We start from the raw sequence: 24,914 nt of genomic DNA, 5'->3' as shown, positions 1-24,914 counted from the left end.
ACACACACACATTTTTCCTGTAAGTCATTTTCCATAGAGGAAAGAGCGTGCAGGACACAGGAGATTATGGGATAACACTTCCAGGTTGCAAGCAGCACATTAATTTAGTAAAGAAGCACCATTGACAGAGATTTCCCAAATCTTTTCCCACCCATGAGCTGCCCAGAGACTCCACTTCTGCACGTTCAAGGCACTTTGGAAACGCAGCATAGAAAAGTTTTATAAAAAGTTTTACTTGGAAAACAAGGAAGAACAATGACGTAACTGCAGACAACAATAATAAAATTAACAAAATGCTAATGGCTATCCATTGCTTTGTCCTTGTTGATATAAAAAGTGTAACATCAGATCCAGTGTACAAATACAAAAAAAATTGTGCATAATAAATGTACTGTAATACTGTACATACAGCATAAACCGTTCAATGAGAATGAATTAAATATACCTATTTGTCTCCTGACTTGGAAGACAAAAGAATAAAATTCTAAAGTCCTAGAATCAGTGTATAAACCCTTTCTGGGGCTGAATCACGAGCCAACGGTATCCCTGAAAATCAGCAGAGTCAAATATTCCCTTAATGGAAGCTATTATTCATGGGACTGCTGGTTATGATAAACTAGGGGAAAAAACCACAGCGTATCAACTGAGTCAACGTTAAATCCAGACCGAGTTCTTCCCATCTCCCGACTTGCTACTGGCACTGCTTTTGTTTGAGCCCGCTTTGGATTTCTTCCCTCTGGAACTGCTGGGGTTGTTTTGGTTGTTGTAAGCCTGGATGGCAAGGTCCAGGCGGTCCTGAGCCACTTTGATTTCCCTCTGCAGGATCTCCAGGTCGGCGGGAATGTTCCCTTCGCTGCTGCCGTACTGCTGTTCCTGAGCTATGTTGGCTTTGTTCTGCCTGTAGGCCATCTTGGCGTTGGACAGCTCCGTGCACTGCATCTGCTCCGGCTTCAGCGCGATGTTGTAGCCCGGCGGAGCTGAGGGCGTGTTCCAGGTGAAGGGGTAGTTGAAGGTCCCAGAGTCAACCAGCTCCTTCTTCTTGGCATTCAACGTGTCCCGGATGGTGCCAAAGCCCAGGTGCAGCATCTCCCAGACGTTCAGCAGCAGACACATGCAGCTCACCCCGTACATTATCAGCAGGAAAATGGTCTTTTCGGTCGGCCTGGAAATGAAACAATCGACGTTGTGCGGGCAGGGCTTCCTGCTGCACACGAACACGGGGCTCACCTGGAAGCCGTACAGGAAGTACTGCCCCACCAGGAAGCCAACCTCAAACAGGGCCCTGGCCAGGAGCTGCAGCACGTAAATCCTCATGAGCCCGTCCTCCCGGATCTGCCGCCGGCCGTCGTGCTTGGCTTTGGCAGGGCTCTGCTTCTCTTTACTCTCCCGGACGCTCTCCACCTCGATCTCTGGGTACATCATTGGGTCTTCCTCGTGGTCATCCTCAGCTTCCTCCAGGCCCCGGTGCTGTTTCCAGCGGATGGGCAAGCTCCTCCTCCTGGCTCTCCTGCTGGCTTCGCTGTGCTCCACCATCCGGGCGATCTTATGGATGGCGTAGCCCAAGTACAGCACGGAGGGAGTGGCCACGAGAATGATCTGGAACACCCAGAACCTGACGTGCGAGAGAGGGGCGAAGGAGTCGTAGCAGACGTTCTCGCAGCCAGGCTGCTCCGTGTTGCACACAAACTTGCTTTGTTCGTCATAATAAATGGATTCTCCTCCCACAGCAATTAGGACAATCCGAAACACAATCAACACTGTCAGCCAGATTTTGCCAACAAAGGTTGAGTGGTTCTGGATCTCCTCTAACAGGCGGGTCAGAAAACTCCAACTCATGGTGGTCAAATGAGTTTATCTAAAAAACAAACAGAACCCCCACATATTTATGAATTTATCAGCTCGAGCCTAAATGGTTCAAACTCAACCAAGAGAGTCTGAAAACTCCAGACTTTTACACCCAACACCCATCCATGTTTGTGACCACCACCTGCTATCGGGATCCAGCTGACAGAATTTGCTTGAAGATCCTACGTCTCCTCCGCAGGCTTTTGAGGAATCTGCTGTAAGAAAAAGTAGCAGTTCAGTATCATTTCATTTAAAAAGTGCTCCCAAAGCTACTCCCCAGCCCAAAACAGACACATGGCTTCTCTGTATGTCATAGGTTGATAAAAACATTTCAAGTGGAAGCTGAAGACTCCAAAACACTGTGGATGGGAAGACAAGTGCCCATGAGATTTTTGGGTGCTGTTGGACACATTCCACCACTGACAAGAGGATTTATTTTAATTTGTTAAAGCCTGGGTTAGTGATCACAGTCTCATCCACAACCTACAGCAGACACAGTTGTGTCCAAGGGGAGTACCAGCTGTCCTAATTCAGGAAGGGATGGCCCAGCCCACCTGTGATGCAAAGGCAGGACAGGCTGGTGGCCTGAGCCGTGTCACCCTGCAGGGCCAGCCAAAGGACAGGGCTGGGCCAAGAAACTCCAAACTACGCTCGAACCATCCTGTGGATCAATTTGGGTCCAGCCCCTCTGGGAGGCTCCAAACCTTCCTCCCACAGGGTCAGAAAAGATTTAAATGTGGACTTTGTAGTGAAAACCTGGTTCGAAAGAGTCACCTGTCAAAGCTTTTAGAAGAGCTCCCCCGCAGCAGTGAGTGGTGGTGGGTGAGGGGAGAAGGGACCGCGCTGGCAGGAGCTGAGCGAGCGCCGGAACTGCCGGGCCTGGCCACGCTCCCGAGCGGGGCTGGCACAGCCTGCCAGAGGCAACTCTGCCAAATTCCAGCCTGCAGATTCCAGGTTGCCCAGAGAAGCTGTGGCTGCCCCTGGATCCCTGGAAGTGTTCAAGGTTGGGCTGAGTAGCAACCTGGGACAGTGGAAGGTGTCCCTGCCCATGGCAGGGGGTGGCACTGGATGGGCTGCAAGGTCCCTTCCAACCCAAACCATTCCATGACTCCAGGATAAATTTGCAACCCTAACAGCAAAAATCCCATCCTTGGAAATTCCAGTCTGGAAACACGTTGAACAAACGCGAGCAATACTGCAGGCCCTGCTGGAGCTCCAAGGAGTGAAACTGGTAAAACATGGGAAGATCTGTCAAGAGCAACGAGGGATCTTTAAAACTTTTGATGATGTCAAATATCAATTTGACATAAAGATTATTAAAAGAAATTATTACATCAGAAAAACATTTGGTGACAGATCCTGAACCAAGAACTGGACAAATCTCCAGCACTCTGATCTTAAAAGGGATTTATTCTTGACCAGAAGAAATTCCAGGAGACTGGAGGAAAACTAGTACTTGGAACTCTTCAATTTCTTCCACGTAACTACACAGTTGTTTATAGGCAAACTCATGAAATGTGAGGAGATGCAAGCAATGCAGAATTAAAGGATATCAATGTGATCTCCCTCTGGTGGAATTCAGTGTTTCACTGAAAAGCCAAGAGCAGGGATATGGTGTGGATGGGCTGTGCAGAACATTTGATTTATCACTTCATGACAGTGGTAGAAAAAAATAGCACAGGAGAGTATTAAAAAAGGCCATATTAAGTGATCAGAAGTAACAAAAAATCTTGACAAATTATTCCCACAGCAGTTCTGAAAATCCCTGGCAGGCAGGCTGATCTTCCCAAGCTCAGCTGAGGAGTGGCTGCTGACAAAATGGGCCCATGGGACATGAGTTTGCAGGCTGAGAACTGGAGATGAGAGTTACCAGTGGTACAGGAAAACATGGATTGCTGGGGAGGCTGAGGGCCCTGGATCAGCCTGAACCACGCTCAGCACAGCTCAGACCAGCAGAGCAGGGGTTTGTAACTGGGGGAGAGGCTGCTGTGGGTGTCAGCTAACAGGGAAGGGAACGAGGCCCCTGCAGGATCAGGGTCTCAAGGAGAGCTGCTGAACAGTGCAGGTGATGGATTGAGCCCTGCAGTGTCACCTGCAACCAGGAGCCAGGGGTGATCTTACCTCCTTGTTAGCGAGACAGCCCTGGGCGCCTGCGGCTGCATCCTTCAGCAGGGGCTCCAGCATCAGAGAGCAGCTACAGGAGGCTCAAAACCAGCTGAGGGACAGGGCAGATGCCTAAAAGGGAGTGATTTAGAAAGATCAATTTGTTTAGTTGGGAAACATAGGAGGAAAATGAAAGCGAATCCCAACAACGAGTCAGGATCACAATGTGTCATCAAAATCACCAATTAGGACAAAAATCCCCAGCCCTCACTCAGGTGGATGGACAGGCCACCTGCACTCAGCCCTGAGAAGGACATATTCAAATCAGATATATTGCAAAATTCAGGCAAACCCAGTGGGAAGAAATGATGATGTCTGACTCCAGTTCAGAAGGCTGAATGATTTCTTTATTATAACTATGCTATAATACATTAATATACTATATAAAAGAATTACTAAAACTACATACTAATTTCTGTAACTACCATATCTAACTCCCTCCCAACTCGTGACCCTCTCTGAGTCCAGCCACAGGTGGACTGGATTGGCCATCAGGCTCAAACAATCTCACCAGAATCCAATCAAGCAATCACCCCAGGTAAACAATTCTCCAAACACATTCCACACGAGAAAAACAAGGAGCAGAAATAGAAATTGTTTTTTCTTTCTTCTCTCTGTGCACCTCTATGAAAAATCCTGAGAAAGAGAGAAATGTCTCTGTGACACAGACGTGTTCCATAGATAACAGCTATCCTCCCAAGGTGCTTGCAATCCTCCCAAGGCTTCCATCCCAGCTCCCCTCCAACACAACCCTGCTGCCATCATTCCACGGAGCACTGGCTGAAATAACACACTTTTAACAGGCAAAGAGACCAGAGGTTCCAGTCTCAGAGCAGCCCCCTCCTGCAGCAAGGGCTTGGCACCCCCATTTCAGAAAGGCACCCAAGAGCAGCTCGGGATGAGCGTGCTTCAGACACCCCACACTCAGCATTTCCCACTCGGATTTGGGGTCCAGATGAGGGGCACATGAATCTGGGCATCCTGAGAAGAACAATGGGCAGCAAAGGCAGGTGAACCCCACATCTGGAACAGGAGGTTAACAGAGGGGAGGAGCCCCAGTAGCCCTCTCTCACCACACTGCTCTGCCCATCTCATCACCCCGGGCACCGACAGGACAGGCACGTCCCCACTGACACCTTGCGATTCATCAACTAAAGAAGAGACAAAACCCAAAGGAGTTTAAGAGGTTAATTCTTATTCGCTGAAAATGTCAGGGCCACATTTCTCACTGAAAGTAAACTACTAAGTAAATATGAAATTAATTAAACACTGTTGCCAATGTAAATTTGGAGTAACAGCAGGAACCAGTCTTTAAATTTTCATATACTGTCACATTCCTCAGGAGTTAAAGACAGGGAAGTTTGAAATGAGTGCAAATTTCAGTAAGAGAATCTTTACTTTTAGACAAGCTGCTACTTCCCATCTAAGAAATTTCTTCAAGGTACATGCTAGCTTTTCACAGTGCATTTTCTACTTGCAGACAGGTAGCAACAACAACACAGGAATCATTCCTGTGATTCCAACCCGAATTCCACCAGTTGTATCAATGCACAGAATGCCAGACCTATGTACAGACATATGCTGAGGCTCCCACAGCCCTGGGATGCAGGAGGATTTACCCAACCTGTGGTTAATAACCAGGACCTGCTAATTAGTGGGTCCTGGCTGTGGAGCTCTGAAGCTGCCCAAGAGCTGATTCTCTTTGCCAAGAAAATGTCACTTTGTCTATTTAGTCCTAGTCCTGAGCAGAGCTGCTGGGACAAACATGGGAGGACCAATAAACAAGCAAAGAACTTCCTGGTCTTTGAGGAAATGTTTTGGTTCAAGCAAAATGACAGTCATTAAGTCTTGGAAAGGTTCAGCCCATCCAAATTCAATGCAGTACAAACCCAAGAACTTCCAAGTGGAATTCCGGTGGTGTCCCTGCGTTCTGTGGGATCAGCCAAGGTCAGAGGGGCACGTTCTGCCTCTCCTCCACGTGCTGCAGCACCCAGACACATCTCAGTAACCTTCACCCAGCGTACACCCGCGCTCCTGCATCTGCTGTTTCTGGCAACATTTAACTCAATAATTTTCCCATGTTTGAAAGAAAAGTCTATGGACACTGACACGCAGCTGAGAAAGGCAGAATGTCAGCAATTTCAGCTAATTTAAGTCATGCCAGAAAGTGCATTTGAGAGAGACTTTCATGTCTTGTATTTGTCATAAGTTCACTTCAGCACTTCCAGCGGAGGAGGCTCCTTGGAGCGGGCAGGATCCATGATGAAATATCAGGGGGCTTATCTCTGACAGTGGGCTGGCTCCTGAATTAAAGCTTTGCAGGCACTGACATCCAGAGATAATGAAGAATTTGGAGCAGGTACATGGGAAAAAAGAAATCAGCTTCAGATGAAGAATTTCTGGAGTTAACACAGCTGTTGTTCACATACAGCTAGGGAATGGCCCCTCAGGTGTATTCTCTCAGGGAATAGCCCCCTCCTCTACCCAGCCCATGGGGGTTTAAATGTTAAATTTAAACATTTTAACATTGAAATTTTCACCTCTTTTCAGCTTTCTCCTCCAACAGCAATGACCTCCTGCCGCTCAGGGTGTGAAGAACTGCACCGTGGAGCAGCAGTTACTGTAAAATGCTCAAAATCCAGCCCTTGGATGGGACAGCTGTGGCAGGGACAGCAGCGGGGCAGGAGGAAGCTGCAATGCTCCACAGTGTCCCCATTCCCCCGAGATGGAGGCACCTGGAGGGCAGGACAGCCAGCACCAGCTGGGTGTCAAGGCAGCCTCATCCTGGGCTGTCGAATCCCAAAAACCTTCGGAACCATCTCCTGGCCCTGCCTCGGCACAGACTGGGCCCAGCCCAGTACAAACTGGAGCCCCTCAACTCCATCCCAGTACAAACTGGAGCCCCTCGACTCCATCCCAGTAAAAACTGGAGCCCTTTGGCTGCAGCCCAGCACAAACTGGAGCCCCTTGACTCCATCCCAGTACAAACTGGAGCCCCTTGGCTCCATCCCAGCACAAACTGGAGCCCCTTGGCTCCATCCCAGTAAAAACTGGAGCCCTTTGGCTGCAGCCCAGCACAAACTGGAGCCCCTCGACTCCATCCCAGTACAAACTGGAGCCCCTCGACTCCATCCCAGTACAAACTGGAGCCCCTTGGCTCCAGCCCAGCACAAACTGGAGCCCCTCGACTCTATCCCAGCACAAACTGGAGCCCCTTGGCTGCAGCCCAGTACAAACTGGAGCCCCTTGACTCTATCCCAGTACAAACTGGAGCCTCTTGACTCTATCCCAGTACAAACTGGAGCCCCTTGGCTGCAGCCCAGCACAAACTGGAGCCCCTTGGCTCAAGCCCAGCATAAACTGGCAGCTACAGCCCAAAGCACCTGAGCACGAGGGTGCAGGGAGTGTTGGTTTGGTTCAGCACTAGGCAGCCTGTGAGGATCATGGAGCTGAACTGGATGATCCATGTGGATCCTGTCCAAAAGACTTTTTTCCTCCCTAAATTATGTATTCCCAGGTCACGCTAATGAAATCTGATTAATTTATTAATGATTTATTTGTTTTGTTTTGTTTTTAAGCAATTTAAAAAGACATGTGCTGAGCAGGAAAAAAAGAAGAAATGCATGGCAATTCTGTTGTTAATCAAAAGAGGTTTCATGCTGCATGAAAGTGAAATTTTGCCCACAGGCTAATTAAAATAGTATTTGAATTAGGATGAATGAATAATGCTAATTATTCATTCAGATCTCATTTATATTGAAAAGTAAGAAATTACATGATTTACAAGTACTTTTGAGGAAGCAGAGAGGTTCCTTTTTTTTTATTTTTTTTAACCTGGAAAATGAGTAAGACTTCATTGCTCAAGGAAGCAGAGAGCCATGGCCAGACCCAGCACTGGAATGGTGCCAACACATCCTGAATCCTGGTGAGCACTGTGCTGATGCCACCTGCATTCCCTGAGCAGCAATTCCAGTGTCCAATGTCCTGAGTGACACAAGAGCAAGGATGTGGGGATACCCCTGGGTTAAGAGAACTCGCAGCTATCACCCCTCTATCCTCCTTGAAGGAAGTGGGTTCAATCACCATCAATTTTACTCCTATTTTCAGCAATTAAGATGAAAAGGAGTAAGAAGAGTGCACTGAATTTTATTTTTAATCTTATAGAATACTTGGGAAGGAAAAGGCTGGGACTTTTTGGAGAGCACACAGTGCACTTTCAAATAAATCCTCTGTCATCTGGCGGGGCTCACGTGGCAACAGCAGAGAATGGTTTGGAAAAAGCCACAATGTCAGTGTCAATTTGGAAACCATTTCTGAATGGTGCCTCCCAATCCCAGGCATGCTAACAAGGCTCTGCTGACTCCCAGACCAATCCCCCGAGTCTAAAAATCCCCACGCTGCATTATGAGACCACAAATCCTATGTGGGATATAAATAGAACAGGAAAATATGGGTAAGAGGTAGGGATATAATAAGATTCTTGCGCTGTCAAAAAAATAAAGATGTCAAGTATGTATCTTTTTGAAAATCAACATATACCCACCCGAGCATTCAGCTTACAGATAAACTGGAATTTGCAGCTAAGACATGAACCTCCGGTCGCCTCGGCGTGCCCTCTAGGTACTGCTAACATGGGAAGCCAAGTGACAATTTTAGCAACACTCCCCCGCAGTGACAAAATTCAAATGAAATCACGACGTGTTTTGTGCTGGCCCAAAGCAGCTTTTAGTGCACCTAGAGGAGCCGTGCTGCTGCAGGAAGCAGCGTGCCCAGGGTCCCAGCAGCACCGGACAGGACGAGCTGAGCCTGCCCAGGTTCATCTGACAGCAGGAGCCTGCAGTGACAACAGGCTCCACGGGAAATGGACACTGGGCTCTACAGTCTCTGTCACCTCGTGAGATTTTCGGAGGCCTGTCGTGGGGTCTGTGTCAGCCTGAATCCCTTCACACACGCTCAGCAATCAGCATCCCTTCTCAAGGATGGGAATGAGGTGTTCCAGCTCACAGACTGGGAGATTGAGCTCCCAATTTGGCACTTCTTGTAGCTGAACGCCAGCCTGAGGCTGCTCCTCACACCCATCCTGCGATGCCAGGTATGAGGAGGCAGAAGGAGCCCCAGGTGATGGCAGCACTGCGGTGATGTGAACGTGATCAAGGAGGACATGAAGTGGTCAGAGACTTGTGTGCTGCTTCAGCCTGCGCTGAAACCCGGCTCCCTGGGCAGCCTGGGGACACGACAGCAAACCCTGGGGACCAGCACAGTGCTGGCTCTGGAGCCTGCAGCAGGAACAAATCCCCTCCTCACAACTGCTGGCAGATGAGGAACAACCCAGCAAAGAAGAGCTGCTGGAGCTCAGAACCAAGCCAGTGTTTACTCCACCGGCACTCCCCCTCTCCCCTCTCCTCCAGCCTCACACATCTCACAGCTCCTCTGCACCACAGTTTAACCCCACTGAGCCCAGATGGTTTGAACAGCTCCCATAGGAACTGGGCTCCTGCAGCACTGGCAGGTCCAGCACGGCCCACCAGGCCCTGCCTGCCCTTGGCCCTGGTGCTGCTGTGCTTGTTCCTCCATGCAGAGGAGCCAGTGAAGCACAGGGAAGCTTTCCCTGTGTAATTCAGCTGGATGTTGAAAACAAGGAATTACAGGGTAGGTAAAAGACAATTTTTTTTTTTTTTTATAAATTTGAATCTGAAGTTCAAGCCATACTAGAGAAAATACCCAACACTGCTTTTCTGAAATCAAGACCAAGTGTTTAACCAAATGCTGAGCTCTTGGACTGCCAGCCCAGGCTGTTTACAAACAACAGGGCTGGGGACTGATACTCTTAAATGCAAAGATGTGGAGGGCACCCTTGAGAAACACTGTTCCTACCAGCTGAAGTGACCATCAGGCTGGGTGAGTGTGACATCAGGTGCACAGAGAACTCCAGCTGAGAGCTGGCAATTCCCATTCTCTGCAGGGATCCTGCAGGCTTTTCCATGATCACACACAGGCAGCACTGATCTCCCAAACACCAGAGTTCTCCTTCCCAGCAGCAGCTCCTGGACCTGGCATCCATCTGATGAGGCACCACATGCTCCTCAGTCAGGGCTACTACACCCTGGCTCAGACACACAACGTGCTACCCCTTGACAAACCAAACACCCCAACACTGTCTGGTCTGATAGACCCTTTGTTAAGTGAGAAGAGTTTTATCTCAGTCACTTCTGAGTTCCCTTGTACCAAATGCACCCCTTTCAGAAATGTGCAATGTTCTGCTAACTGGTAGTTTAAACCACCATATTTTACATCCCAAAGTAGGGTCAAACAGAGAAGGTTGGAAGGCCCATGTCCAGACAGGTTTTAAATAATTCCACCACAAACTCTCTGGGCAGCCCGATCCTATTAAACACCTCCACAGTTAAAAACATTGAAAAGTCAGACTGGGCAGTCTGATCCTACATCTGACCATGCTTACAGTAAACAAAAGCTTTTCTTATGTTTAAGTGGAATTTTCTGTGTATCAATTTTCCACCATTCAAAAACCATCAATTGCCCACCATTCCCTGGGGACTGTGGAGAACAGTCTGGGCAACAGCAACAGAAGAAAAGCAATTCAGCAATTTTTCTTCTAAGAATGAACATAATAGAGAGGGGACAACTTGCAGGGACTTGAGCCACATAAGCAAGTGAAACTGTGACCTGAGATCCTTCCCCCTGCCAGTGTGGGACAACTGCCACACAGTGCTACTTGTACTGGCATGATACAACAATACATTATTAAAATACTGAAAATATTGTACTGCTACCTATCGGGAACTGTGTTCCCAGCAGTTATTTTAACAAATATGGCAAATGGAAAGGTAAAAATGGAAAAATTGCAGTGAGGAGAATGACAAAAGGCAGGTCCTGAGTGGCCAACAGCAATTCAAGCAAGGGTGTGATGGATCAGGGCTGGGGTTCCTGCACACACCTGCCAACAAATCCCAGGGCTTCAGTCCCTTTCAGGACATGCTCACCAGTTTGGGAACAGCAGAGAGAAAGCAAGAAAGCAAGAAAGCAAGCAAGAAAGAAAGAAAGAAAGAAAGAAAGAAAGGGCAGGAGAGGGTCCTGCTGTAAACTCTGCCTGGGAACAGCAGAGAGAAAGAAAGAAAGGGCAGGAAAGGCCCAGCACCAGCACTGTTACTCAGGGCTGCGCCTGGGGACACACAGGGGTGGGCAGAGCCTGGACAATGCAAACCCACCTGTGACACCCAGGGAATGGCAGCACCTGGGCCCACCCGAGACCTCAGACCACGACCCTGAGCACTGCAGCGAGGCAAGGAGGAACAATCCTGTTTCCCCAGACAGACCCACAAGGGTCCAAAGGGAAGAAGGCAGAGAACACACAGCACCTCTGGGTGCTGCATTCCTGGGAAGCACTGAGGGACAGGAGCTGCTGGGGAGCAGGAGCCTTTGGACAGGCTGCAGCATCCATGTGCTTACCTGGATCCCTCCAGCTCTCTGGCAGCGAGGTCTGGGGAAGGCCATCCTCACTCCCATACCCTTCCAGTCAGGCATCAGAGAGACCTCCCTGCCTTGATGTGATTAGTGATTCAAATAACCACAACACCCCTTTAACTACACCCGATTCCACTGCAGCCAACAGCTCCACAGCATTTCCCCACCGGGCTCCTCCTCTGTGCTCAGAGGGATAAGTGTCAAAAGAAAATGACACACTGGAGGCAGCTGACCCAAATATCACTCTCACAGCCATTTCAGGAAAGGAGAGAGAAGCCAAAAGAGAGCAATTCTGTCGGCTCCTGTACATCAGAATCAAAGGCTCTCACTTGGCTGAGCGGGAGGCAATCGGATGGGGATGAACACCTAATGCTCCCACCACCATCTTATGACAGTCAAGAGGAACCACGACAGTGTTTGCTTCATAGATAAGCCTCAAAAACTACCATGAACAGCTTGTCAATGAAACAGATACCACGCACCCCGACACAGTCTGCCACAACGTCCCCAGTCACCCATCCTGCAACATGGCAGCTGCTTCTCTGTGACCTACATTCAAAAAAAAAGAGTTTTATTCCCCAGCTCTGTTTGGTCTAGTGGGAGCCACCGCCTCAGCCTGCAACTCCACCAAATCCACATCACGTTTTCTATGCCAGCAGCTCTGCAGAGAGGGAAGGATGTTCAGAGGCAGAGGAGGACAGTGCAAACCAAAGCCTCTCCACTGCAAACCCTCCCTGCTGTGCTCGTGCTTTCAGGCAGCACTTGGAACAGCTCTGCTAAACTGGGTCTGGATTGTTCCCATGCTGGGACACAGAGCAGCAGAGAGCCTTGCAGCCCCTTGTGACTTGACCAAACTCTGCACCTCCCCAGGTGGAGAGCACCAAGCCGAGCAGGACAACAGCCAGCTGTGCCAAATGGCACAACAATCCACGAGGATGGTGCTGGGACAGACAGCCAAGGACAGCACCTTGCCAGAGAACAGGTCCACAACAAACCAACACCTCACTCACTCTACTGCTGCTTCAACTTCTCCTAAGTTGCTGCTAAACCACAGAAACAGCTGAAGAGTTTTGTTTCAATAAAGTTGGTTTTACACACAGTTTATTCTGAGACAAGGAGCAGAGTAAGGCAGCAGATTGCCATACTGGCATTAAAATGTTACTCCAGCTTGAGTTCAACAGGAGTCTTAACAGCTTTATTTTGCCAAAGATAAAATTTAGAATATAAATATGCATAGATTCACTAAGTGACTTATTTGTTGAAAAAAATGTCCCTGTAATGAAATAAGAAACATAAAACTGTACATTTCTGAAAGCCTTGAACACTTTGAGACTCCCTTGGGAAGAGACCTGAAACATGGATGAACTCCCTGTGCTCCATCACTCCAGCTGGGAAACACACACACCAACTGGGGCTTTCCCCCCTGAGAACAGCTGGAAATAACTCCTGTTTTATGAAAGGAGGCCAGAAGCCCTTTCCCAGTGACAGGCACTCTGCACCAAGCACACAGTGGCAGACGGGTCAGTTTTTCCACCCGACTGCTTTCCCTGGCCAAGGATTTTATCTGACTTATTATCGACACAGATTGGGACAATTAGCAGCAAACTGAAGGCAGATCAGCCTCCCCAGTGCTGAAGTCAGGCGTGAGACTTGCAGGGGAGCACCGAGGGGACGCTGTGTGCTGTGTTGTGGGGCTGCTGGAGGCAGAAAATACCCACCCAGACACTGCAGCCACAGTGGCAACAGTGCCAAGCTTCCCCCAGCTTCTTATTTCCAAGCTTCCGAGATTTTAGGAGGCTGGTGACATCTTGCTAATCACGGAATGAACTTCATGCTCCTTCTGGAATGTTCTCTTCAAGCACCAAGCAGGAGCCAGCAGATCACCTCTACGTGGCATGACCAAGGGCTGGGCCACTTCCTAACATAGAGCAAGCAGGTCTGCCTGCAGAAACGTTCTGAATTCAAAGGGTAATTGAGCATCTGCTGTGTCACAGCTCGTTGGCTCTCACAAAGGGGAATTAGCTTTGTGAGATAAGATAAAATAAGATCACTCCTGATAAAGAACCATTGGCTGTTTGGTGGATTGTCTCATTAAAGTGATCGAACCCACTCTGCCAAACACAGTCACAGGCTGGTTTGGGTTGGAAGGGACTTTAAAGCCCATCTTGTTCCTCCCCCTGCCATGGCAGGGACAACTTCCACTGTCCCAGGCTGCTCCAGGCCCCGTCCAACCTGGCCTTGGACACTTCCAGGGATCCAGGGGCAGCCATAGCTTCTCTGGACAACCTGTGCCAGGGCCCTAGCACTCCCATAATAAAATAATTCAATTTAATGTGGATATTATCAGTTCAGTCAGAGACAAAAAGAGAAATATTTCTGCCAGGCTAAGCGTGGGAAAAAGTCTGAGAGGAATGCAAACAATCTATTATCTTGTTTTCCATTCATATTGTTTATAAATATGTTCTACCACACTGACCTAAGTCCGGTGTACCAATCAGGTGAAATGTTTTTACTTTAAGACCAATAGAATTAATGTTCATGATGTTCTCTATAAAAGAGAGAAGTACTTTTGAATAAACACTCAGTTTACCTTCTGAAATCGTAGAAGCCATTTCACCCATCCCTGGCTCAACAGCGTCAGTTTAATGTCCCATCTAACCCTGTCCTCTCTGTTTAAAAGTGTTCTCCCTTGTCTTATTATTGCAGGAGACAGTAGAAAGTCCCCATTTTTCTTCCAAGCCCCTTTGTAAGCTGAAAGGCCACAGGAAGGTCTCCTCAGAGCCTTCACTTCTCCAGCTGAATACCCCAGCTCTCCCAGCCCATCTCAGAGCAGAGCTGCTCCAGCCCTCAAACCACTCCAACTTCAGATTCCCACCTGCACCTGGACAGAGCCTCCCTGCAGAAAGCCACCAACAGGAACAGGCTCAGCTTTAATGTCACTAAAAGAGATGACAAACCCACCCATCCAGGGAACTCGATGTGACTCCTTTACACACAAGCCACAGCACCAGGAACAGTTCCAGGCTCACTGTCAGCCCTCTCCTCTGGGACTCAGTGGGAAACTGGCTCCCACTGCAGGGACTGGAGGGGAGGTTACAGAGCAAAGAGCCAAACTGAGGAGTCACAGTAGGAAGGGCTGGATGGATCCACCAAGGGGTTAACAGAGCACAGAGATGGATCCTGGCCTGAGAACAACCATTCCTAAAATTGTCTTGGGACAAGGAAGCAACTTCCATGTCAACTCTGCAAGACAGGGGTTGTGAAGGAAATCCTGGCAAAGTGCAGTTCTCCAAACCCAATTTTCACACAGGACTAATGACACAGAGCAGCATTAGTGGGCACCGATTCTCTGTATAAATACAATAAACCAGGGGAAAAGTCAGCGTGGCTTCTGGAAAGGCACCTCCAGCCCCACAGATGGCTCCAGATCTTCTGGATTTTAACCCCTGCGAGTCTCTCTCATCTGACGCTTCCTGTAGGGACCCCAAAAGGCCACTGGAAAAGGGACTGGTCCTGTATAGAGACAGCTGGGAGTAGGAGTAAACAGTCATTTCCTTCAAGGGCAGGAAGTCAGAGCAAGGGGCACAGGGAGAGCTGGCTGTGCCAGACTAGGACACTGTCTGGATGTGACCCAATATCCTGAAGGAAATATTCAAGGGGCAGTAGATAAGCAACCATGAAGAGCAGCACAGGGACCATATGAGTCTATGCAACCTGGAAATAAAATGGCAGATGGAATTCCACATGGATAAAGTGATGCATACATTGAATAAAAATAATAAATCTCAATTTCACCTAAAAATAGATATGCCCTGAGATGGCCTCAGCAAGCAGGAGGTCTTGGGGCTGTCAGGCTGCTCTGTGAACGCTCTGGCACTGCTCAGCACAGCCCCAAAACAGTGTTTCACCAGTGTCAGAGGACAAGCACATCCAGCACATGCTGCTGTGCCACCATGTGCCTGTGCCATGCATCCATGGCACGTGGCTCTGATCACTCTGCCACGTCCCCTGAGTGCCCATGGCTCACCCACGCTGTGTGGCTCTGGTCACCCAGGCCAGCTCCTATCATGGGAAGAAAGGAGAACAGAAGGACATTGGAGCAGAGGTATGGAGTGGGTAGTGGAGTGAAAAAAAGCAAGAAAGCTGAGGGGGGGAACAGGCAGGGAGCTGTGATACCTGGAGCAGCCTGGAGAAGGAAAACCCCTCAAAAACTGAAAGCCAGAGCAGTGCCTCAGGCAAGGGTAAGTCTGCAGGCACAAAGCAGTCACATGCTGAGAGAGCCCAGAGCTTCTCCCATGCTCTGCTGCAGCCCCTACATGGGACAGGTCAGAAACAGGACTCTGGAGCGGGCAAGATTCCATCTGATCCCTGTGCCTGCTCCAAAGGAGCCAGGAGTGAGTGGCTCCAAGGTGCTGGGGAAAAAGCCCCTCCATGAACCAGCCGAAAGAGAGGAACCAGCAGATGCCAAAGGGAACAGAACTGGTACAGGAGCTGTTGATCACTGCTCAGTTCCAGCCCCCTGGAATGCTGCACGTGCCAGATGATGCCAGGCAATCAGAACACCTGAAGGGCAGCCATGATTTATTCCTGTCCACGGCCCTCCAGCACAAACCCTCCGGGGAATCGGATTCCGCAGACACCTGGATCGATATGGCTTGGCCACAGATTGCAAAGAGAGCAAGAGCAGGCGAGGAATACAAACCAAGCTGGGGACAGCACTGAGGAGGAGGCTCCAAGTCAGCTCCAGAAGGAGCAAAGATTTCACACGAACCATGGAATAAAGATAATTTCCATATGGCTTTGTGGAAGATCGCCATGTGCTTCTTCCCAAACACTTCAATTTTATTTTGCTTTATAATATCTCAGGAATCACAGTTTCCACCATGAAAATTCTTCTCATTTCAAAATAGTTTAACTCCATATCTGAGCACCAGCTGAGTAACTCCTGCAAATTAAATTCAGTCATTTCTCAACTACTTCAATGTTTACCATGAGAATCAGGAGATTTTTAGATTTTTAGGAGGATATGCTGCATGCAGGGTAGCACAGCTGCAAGACACATAAGGAATTTCAACCATTTTAATTTTATGCCATTAAAACATGTACTGACACCAAGTCATTTTAATTTTATGCCATTAAAACATGTACTGACACCAAGGCCAGCCCCATGTGCACAACCTACACCCACACCCTTCCCTGCCTACAGACACATCTCTCACCTCAGGACTACGCAGTGCTGGGTGTCATTTTTGTCTCTGAACCCACAGCAGAGCCAGGCTTCCAGGAGTTAACAAGGAGTCAAAACTCCCCCTCAAGGGAACATGGGCACACACAAGACACACAATCACCCTTCCAGGCTCTTGACTATTTTAAGCATGAGAGAGATACAGAACTTCACAGGCGATGGCTTGCTCTGAGTCTGGCAGGGCTGCACCACTCATGCCTGGATGTCACTGCAGGCAGGAGTTCCATCCCCTGCTGCCACCAGCACCACCCCTCATCCTGCAGGAGCTGCAGTCCCGAGGCACACCACAGCCAGACCCCTGCTTAGACCCAGAAGTCATTTTTCTACATTCCTTCATCAGAAAAGCAAAGTGGACAGAAGCAGCCTCAAGACGTGGCACTTTTGGGGAAGATTTTGGGGATGTTCAGAGGAAAGGGAATGCAGTGCACAGCCACCTACAAGGCAAACCCTGCACCCCAGGACAGCAGGTTGTGGCTGAGTGGGACACCAGAGCAGGGACTCAATGGAAAATAACCAAATGCAGTTGTCAGCCTCCTCCAGCACCACTGACTGCGCATTCGACGTTCGACATTCGGACTGGAAAGGACACAAGGCACAATCTGCTGGTCATCCATATGGATGCCTCCCTCCCTCCCTCCCTCCCTCCTTCAGTCCTCCTCAGGATCTCAATCGAGGTCAGGCACGCACACTCAGACTTGTTTTCTGACAAATTTGTAACTAAAAAGCTGGAATTAATAACTGTAAGAGCCCAAAGCTGGTTTCACAGACTTGTTTAGGCAAAAAAGCTGTCTGACTCCACCAATTTCCATCTAGGCAAGGTAATAGAGAGAAATCCTTCACTCCTGTGTAAAAATGTAAATCCCAGCTCAGTGAGTCATTTAAACACATGCCTAATGCAAAGCTTGAAACAAATCCCGCTAATAATCCAGGCTGCTCGCTTATTTACAGCTAAGCATGGCTTAAGTACCTGGATGATCTGGAAATACCCTGGAGCCCCCGGAAAAGAGCCTAAACCAGGCTGGTCTGAGAATTAATCACAGTGGTATGAGCAGAACTGCTAATATGAACCGGGGGAGGACTGTGTGTGTGTGTGTGTGTGTGTGTGTGTGTGTGTGTGCGCTGAAGCATCTGTTCAAGTTTAGGCATATAAAACATTTTTCAGCCCAATGACTCCAGAGGGAAATGCTTCATACATCAGCTCATCTGACTCAATTTTTCCATCACATTTCCTTTAATACAGTTTTGTCCATAAATACACTATTTGTTTTTTCCAAATATAGATTTTTATTTATAGCCAGAAAACCTTATAACTTGTGTTATTGCTTAAAACCCTGGGTTCTGCTTTGAAACGGAATCACATTCTTCCTTGAAACAGAATCACTGAGGAATTCCTGGCCAGTACTGAGGTATGAAACCAAGTTGTCTATGTCTGCAGAAGGAAAAGGGATTTCTTTTTGCCATTCTCAGTATTTCCTTCACCAGGAATCATCAGTAAGGTCACAACTGCCCAGCCAAACATTGCATATGTTAATTATCCCACACCACATCCAGAAACTTTCACCTGAAATCTTCATTTTATGCCAAAACAAAGTCAAGTTCTTAAAAATCCCAACCAGATCTTCCAGACAGTCCTGAATTTGGGAAGAACTGTGTGTCATTACCCGAGCAGCAATAACAATTCATATTTATGGTATGAGGAGGTCAGAAAAGGAAATGCAAACATTGCCCTTTTGCCTCCAAGAAGCATTTTGGAGATAAATTCCTTTTCGTAGCTTTTAGTGGAAAGCAACGAGCCTCCCAAAAACAGGACCAAGAATGGGCAGTGAATGGGAAATTTGGTGATTTTGACATTTTAAAAACATGTTTTTTTTCAAGAGCAGGATTTACGTATTGAGCAATCCTGAACACAGCAAGTGAAATGTGATTTAATACATTTTGACCATTATTAACCCTAATTTGAGCCGATAAAAAGCACAGCCTGTAATTCCATGGCACAAGCACGGGACAGAGGAATTGCACTCCTGCTGCTGGCGGGAAGTGTGAGACCAGCTGGAAACCCTGATAAATGCCAGGGGCTTCTGCAACAAAACCTTCACTCCCTTCCAAAGCAGGGCACACAGAGGTGGCCGTGCAGCCACCCGTGAGGGGCTGGCACTGGGGTCCAGGGACCATCTGTACCTCAGGGAGTCTCCCCACCGCCTGGGCAGGGATGTGCTTCCGTGGGGAGGTCAACAGGAACAAAGTAGAGGCACGATAAAAATCAGGAAATGGTAGTGGAACTTTTTTAACGGCAGTAATTTGCTTCCTATAACGCAGATTTAAAAGACGTAAATCTGGAGCACAAGTCAACTCTGTGGAGTGGCAGCACAGAACACAAAGGCTGGAAGCAGGGTGGGAGCAAAGGATCACCTTCCCCCTAATGAGGCAGCAGCGCCCATCCCCCGGCAGGGACAACAAAGGGGTCCATTATCCACACGGGTTTCACTCCAAGTGTTTAATGATCACCACCCTTGCCCGAGTTCCTGCTGGGGTCCAGGGAACCCTGTCCCAGCAGGAAGGGTGAGGCACTAGAGAGGCACCTTGAACAAGGCAGCGCTCCTTGTGCTTTCCACCTTCCAAAAAGCTGCTGAAATGTGGTGTAAGGGAAGAGCCACAAGAGCAGCCCCCTCTCCCCAGCTCCAGGCTGGTGGTGAGGCTGCAGCCTGATTTCTGAGAATCACAGAGTATCTTGAGCTGGGAAAGACCCACAAAGATCATCCAAGTCCAACTCCTGATTCCATCACTTCTTTACTCAGCCGGCAGCCCTTTGCAGGTGCCAATGACCACAAATCACCAAAATTCACCCCAGCGAGCAGGGTCTGCCTGGGCTCACCCACTCTGTGGTGCTCCAGCAGCTCTCCATGGAAAGCTCAGCATTCCGTAAGGGCTGCTCGCTCTCCAGCATCACAGCTGGGCCAGGAGCGAGGCATCAGCACCACCACTGAGCCCCTGTGGCTCTGGATTCTCCAGCTCCCCAGAGAAGCACCAAGGCACTGGATTTTCAGTGACCCAATCCATAACACACCCAAGGAAGGCACCTTCTGGATTATCCAGCTCCTAACTGGGTGTTCCTTAGCTGCTCTGCTGATCCTAAGTGGCTGGATCACTCCTAGGTACAACCTCAGGCACTGGATCTCATCCTTTCCTTGCCAAAAGTGGTGGATGAGGAAAGTTTGGGGATTTTTTTGACTCACAGAAGTTGCTGGCAGTCAGCAAATTACTAAATCAACAAATGTAGGTGTTAAAATTCATCACAAACTCTCCATCAGTGATTAAATTTCAGAGCTTGTAAGAAATTTGTCCTTGTAAACTCTAGAACCATCCAAACCCAAAAAAACCTTTTTAATATGAAGTGTCACCTAAACAATATAATTTCCACACCAATTGCCTTTAGAACCACAGAATTTTTTAGAAAAACTGTGCCTATAATTAAAACTCTCCAGGGTGCACCAAAATAAATTCTTAAAATTGGTCTCAATTCGCCCAGCATCTGGGTTTTAACTTTCCCCCCATCAAGGGCTGGGACCCCTGGAATTCTTCACATTCCAAACCCTCTTGGGGCTCCTCTCTGCCTTGTTCAAAGCAAGCGCTGTGCTCTCAGTCCTTGACCCAAATTTTCCAGTTATTTACCAATATTTGCATCACTTGCACATTATTTGTGATGAATTGGGTGTTCACTTTGAAGTGAGGGACAAAAAAAGTCCCTTAATGAAGGGCTGAGGATGGTACACATCTAATAAAGAGGTATTTCATGATAATTCCTTGTGTAGAATCCTTCATTCAGACCTGTGAGCTGCTTTAAAAAAAACAAAAAAAATTGTAATATTGTTGTATAAATTAAGAAAACACTTAGATTTGTAAATGGAAATGCTTCCACTAGTAATAAATCAATAGCCTCCTCCATCAATGGAAGGATAAACTTACAAGCTCTAGTCTGAAAGCACTGAAGGCAGTCAGACCCTTTGGTCAGCAAAATGTTTTTAATAACTTCTCATCACTCAAACTCATCTAAACCTTGATAAACCCATTTCAAAAAGACAAGAGGTGCTGGGTGACAAACTCCAAGGAGCAACTCCAACACAGTCCAAAAACCAGAGATGCTCTTGAAAAACAAGTTCCACGTGGGTGAAGCCTCCGAAGGGACCTGTCACCGTGCTCCTGCTTTGCCCCACGCGCTGGCATTTCAGTTTGGAAATGTCAGACAAGCTCCCGCCTCTGGAGATACCCTGCAAAGGGCTCTCCTCCCCGAAGGAGCCAGGGAAAGGCTCAGAGCCCACGCTCAGCCCAGCCCCAGCCCCTCAGCTCTTACCTGGCCGCCTCCGTGCCCGCAGCCGTGCCCGGAGCCCCGGCAGCCGCCCCGGCAGCCGCGGGGACAGAGAGCCCAGCACTCCAGTGGCACCGAGGACCAGCCCCGGTGGCACCGAGGACCAGCCCCTCGCTGCAGCTCTCGGCGTATTCGCCAGGCACCAGAGTGTGACAGCTCAGGCCACCCCCACGGAGCCACCAGTGACCACAGAGCTCCATCCTGCTGCGGGAGCGCCGGAGTTAACGCAAGCACGGCTGGAAATGCAGGACTTTCCCTCGGAGTCAAACTGCACAGTGAGGCTCAAATTCCCTTCTGAAACTGCCCACCCATCCTGCTTTCCAGCACTGAGCTGACCTGTTCCCTCAGGAAAGCACAAGCACAACTTTGGAACAGACATGGGAAGTACCAAAAATACAGAGAAAGGCACCTTGCGTTTTCCTAAACACGAGTCCTGACAGAAAACAACACTTTTTCCCTTAAATGACCTGAAGAACGGAGGGTTTGGTAACTGCACTGACAGCTGGTTCATTGAACATCCCCAGGACACAGATTTCTAACAGGAAGGGACAGTTTGGGGTTTTTTCTTAACCAATTATCCTTGACTTAGAGCAGGCAGGAAACATTGAAATAATAACAACTATCAACGGTCTGTCAGACAGAAGGGTTTTGTTCTCTCTCTCATTTCCAAACACCAATCAAACACCCAATGAAAAATCAGAACCTGGTGGTAGCAACTGTTGCTCCAGAATCCATATGGTACATCCATGCCCTAATTAATCCCTATGAACTATCTCCTATTTGTAATTAATTTGATGGTGGAACAAAATCAGCATTTCACTGTGAAGTAAGGTCACACTGTCCAGAGTGTCAGGACTAATTCCTACCAACAGAAATGAGAATTGCCTTTAAAAGGCCAGTAAAAATAGCTGCACAAATGTCATTCCTGTGAAATTTTATGACACTGGGTGAAAGGCCCAACGGAGGCCAAAACTCTCATCTGACTCAAGAGCAGGATTCTTCTCATTGTGCTCCGCACTGGGGTCAAGCACAGAGAATCACGGAATGTCCTCAGTGAGAAGGGACACACAAGGTCATCAAGCCAAATTGATGGCCCTGCACAGGACACCCCCAACAGTCCCACCACTGAGAGCTTTGTCCAAACACTCCTGGAGCTGGAAAATATTTCCTCAAGCAATGCCAAACCGCAGGGCTGCGGCCCGTCAGCTCGAGGCAGGGCTGGCTCCGGCTGCCAGCAGCGCTATGAAGGTTTATCCAGGCAAGAATTCTGAGCAGGAGCTGCTGCTTCCAGGGACTGTGCTGGAGCCGCAGCAGCTGGCACGGGATCCGTGAGCCCTGGCCTGCCCGGAGCCGGGACGGGGATGGGGGTGACACAGGAGGTGGGCATGGAGGTGACATAGGAGTGGTGGGCACAGGGTGACACGGGAGGAGCAGTGGGCACGGAGGAGAGGTGGGCACGGAGGTGACACAGGAGGAGAGGTGGGCACGGAGGTGACACGGGAGAGGTGGGCACGGGGTGACACGGGTGGAGCGGTGGGTACGGAGGAGAGGTGGGCACGGAGGTGACACGGGAGGAGCGGTGGGCACGGGGTGACACGGGTGGAGCGGTGGGCACGGGGTGACACGGGAGGAGCGGTGGGCACGGAGGTGACACGGGAGGAGCGGTGGGCATGGGGTGACACGGGAGGAGCGGTGGGCAAGGAGGTGACACGGGAGGAGCGGTGGGCACGGAGGAGAGGTGGGCACGGAGGTGACACGGGAGGAGCGGTGGGCACGGAGTGACACGGGAGGAGCGGTGGGCACGGAGGAGAGGTGGGCACGGAGGTGACACGGGAGGAGCGGTGGGCACGGGGTGACACGGGTGGAGCGGTGGGCACGGGGTGACACGGGAGGAGCGGTGGGCACGGGGTGACACGGGTGGAGCGGTGGGCACGGGGTGACACGGGTGGAGCGGTGGGCACGGGGTGACACGGGAGGAGCGGTGGGCACGGGGTGACGCGGGTGGCGACTCCCGGCGCGATCACCCCGTTCCCGCGCTCGCAGCGCCGGGAGCGCTCCGTTCACCAGCCAGCGGCTCGACACGTGCAGCCGCGGGCGGGCAGCGGCGCTCCCCGGGAAAGCCCTTCGGGCATCGCTTCCCTCGGGATAAACAGCCCGGAGAGGCCCGTCCCGGAGCGCGGAAGGCGGCGGGGGAGGCGGAGGACGCGGGCAGCCGGGGCTGACACCGGCCCTCGCGGCGGAGCGCGCCCGGCTCACCCCGCCGCCTGCGGATCCCCCCGGAGCGCCCGGCTCGGTCCCGCCGGGCTCCCGCCGCCCTCAGCCCGCCGCGGCTCCGTCCCCTCGGGGCCCGCGGCTGCACTCGGGCTCCCGCCTCCCGGTGCCCCGGAGCGGCCGCTCGGTCCCCTCAGCCCCCCGCCGCCCCCCGTGGCTCCGGCCCCTCGGGCGGCGCCGCTCGGGGCCCCCAGGCGCCCGCCCGGCCCGGCCCGGCCCCGCCGCGCCCTCAGCCCCACTCACCGGGTCCGGCCCGTGGCGGCGCCGGGGCCCCTCGGCCGCCGAGCCCGGGCGGGGGGCGCGCGGCGCATGCGCGGAGCCCCCTCAGCGCGCGCGGGCCGGGCGGGCGGGGAGCGAGGGACCCGGGCGGGACACGGGACACGGGATAGGGACCCGGGCGGGACAAGGGACACGGGATAGGGACACGGGCGGGACAAGGGACATGGGACAGGGACACGGGATAGGGACAGGGACCCGGGAGGGACACGGGACAGGGAACGGGGACACGGGCGGGACAAAGGACACGGGACAGGGAACGGGGACAGGGACCCGGGCGGGACAAGGGACACGGGACAGGGACACGGGCGGGACAAGGGACACGGGATAGGGACACGGGATAGGGACAGGACACGGGACAGGGACAGGGACAGGGGATAGGGAACAGCACACGGGATTGGGACAGGGACCCGGGTGGGACAAGGGACACGGGACAGGGACACAGGATAGGGACAGGGAATGGGAACAGGGACCCGGGCGGGACAAGGGACACGGACACGGGATAGGGACACAGGATAGGGAACAGCACACGGGATAGGGAACGGGAACAGGGACCCGGGCGGGACAAGGGACACGGGATAGGGACCCGAGATACGGGACAGGGACACGGGCGGGACAAGGGACACGGGATAGGGAACAGGGACACGGGATAGGAACAGGGAACGGGAACAAGGACCCAGGCGGGACAAGGGACACGGGATAGGGACAGGGACACGGGATAGGGAACGGTAACACGGAACGGGACAGGGACACAGGACAGGGACACGGAATAGGGACACGGGACACGGAACGGGACAAGGGACACGGGCTAGGGAACAGGGACATGGAACGGGACAAGGGACACGGGATAGGAACACGGGCGCGACAAGGGACACGGGATAGGAACGGGAACAGGGACCCGGGAGCGACAAGGAACACGGGATAGGGACACGGGCAGGACAAGGGACACGGGATAGGGAACGGGACAGGGACAGGGACACGGAACGGGACAGGGACAGGGAACGGGAACAGGGACCCGGGCAGGACAAGGGACACGGGATAGGGACACAGGCGGGACAAGGGACACAGGATAGGGACACGGGGATAGGAACACGGCCGGGAACAGGTACAGGGACACAGAACGGGGACAGGGACCCGGGTAGGACAAGGCACACGGGATAGGGAACGGGGACATGGAATGGGACAGGGACACGGGATAGGGACAGGGAACAGGAACAGGGACACGGCCATGGAACAGGGACAGGGAACGGGGACAGGGACACAGGGATA

The 24,914-nt window shown here is 50.9% G+C and overlaps 1 protein-coding gene across 3 annotated transcripts; it reads right to left on the bottom strand.

Annotated features, from left to right (window-relative positions):
• Nucleotides 1-211: 211 nt before the first annotated feature.
• GJC1 (gap junction protein gamma 1) lies at nucleotides 212-23,650 on the bottom strand. 3 transcript variants are annotated; one of them, XM_021539892.2, is made up of 4 exons: nucleotides 23,613-23,650; nucleotides 3,967-4,080; nucleotides 1,988-2,060; nucleotides 212-1,855 (listed from the first exon to the last, which is right to left on the bottom strand). In XM_021539892.2, exon 4 carries the CDS (start codon nucleotides 1,834-1,836, stop codon nucleotides 655-657), a length of 1,182 nt encoding a protein of 393 aa, XP_021395567.1. In that variant the 5' UTR covers nucleotides 1,837-1,855; nucleotides 1,988-2,060; nucleotides 3,967-4,080; nucleotides 23,613-23,650; the 3' UTR covers nucleotides 212-654. The 3 variants fall into 3 exon arrangements, with proteins under 3 accessions (XP_021395567.1, XP_021395566.1, XP_077644394.1); XM_021539891.2 differs by lacking the exon at nucleotides 23,613-23,650 and adding an exon at nucleotides 21,084-21,144; XM_077788268.1 differs by lacking the exon at nucleotides 23,613-23,650 and having other exon boundaries at nucleotides 1,988-2,057; nucleotides 3,967-3,978.
• Between the last annotated feature and the right edge of the window lie 1,264 nt (nucleotides 23,651-24,914).

The sequence above is a fragment of the Lonchura striata genome, chromosome 25 (genome assembly GCF_046129695.1).
Source record: "Lonchura striata isolate bLonStr1 chromosome 25, bLonStr1.mat, whole genome shotgun sequence".
NCBI lineage: Eukaryota > Metazoa > Chordata > Aves > Passeriformes > Estrildidae > Lonchura > Lonchura striata.
The sequence above is the reverse complement of the archived record's forward strand: the minus strand, read 5'-3'. Positions and strand labels throughout refer to the sequence as shown.

What these genes read in the sequence shown, in the direction of transcription:
- GJC1 (XM_021539892.2), bottom strand. Translation starts at nt 1,836, where the DNA reads ATGAGTTGGAGTTTTCTGACCCGCCTGTTAGAGGAGATCCAGAACCAC.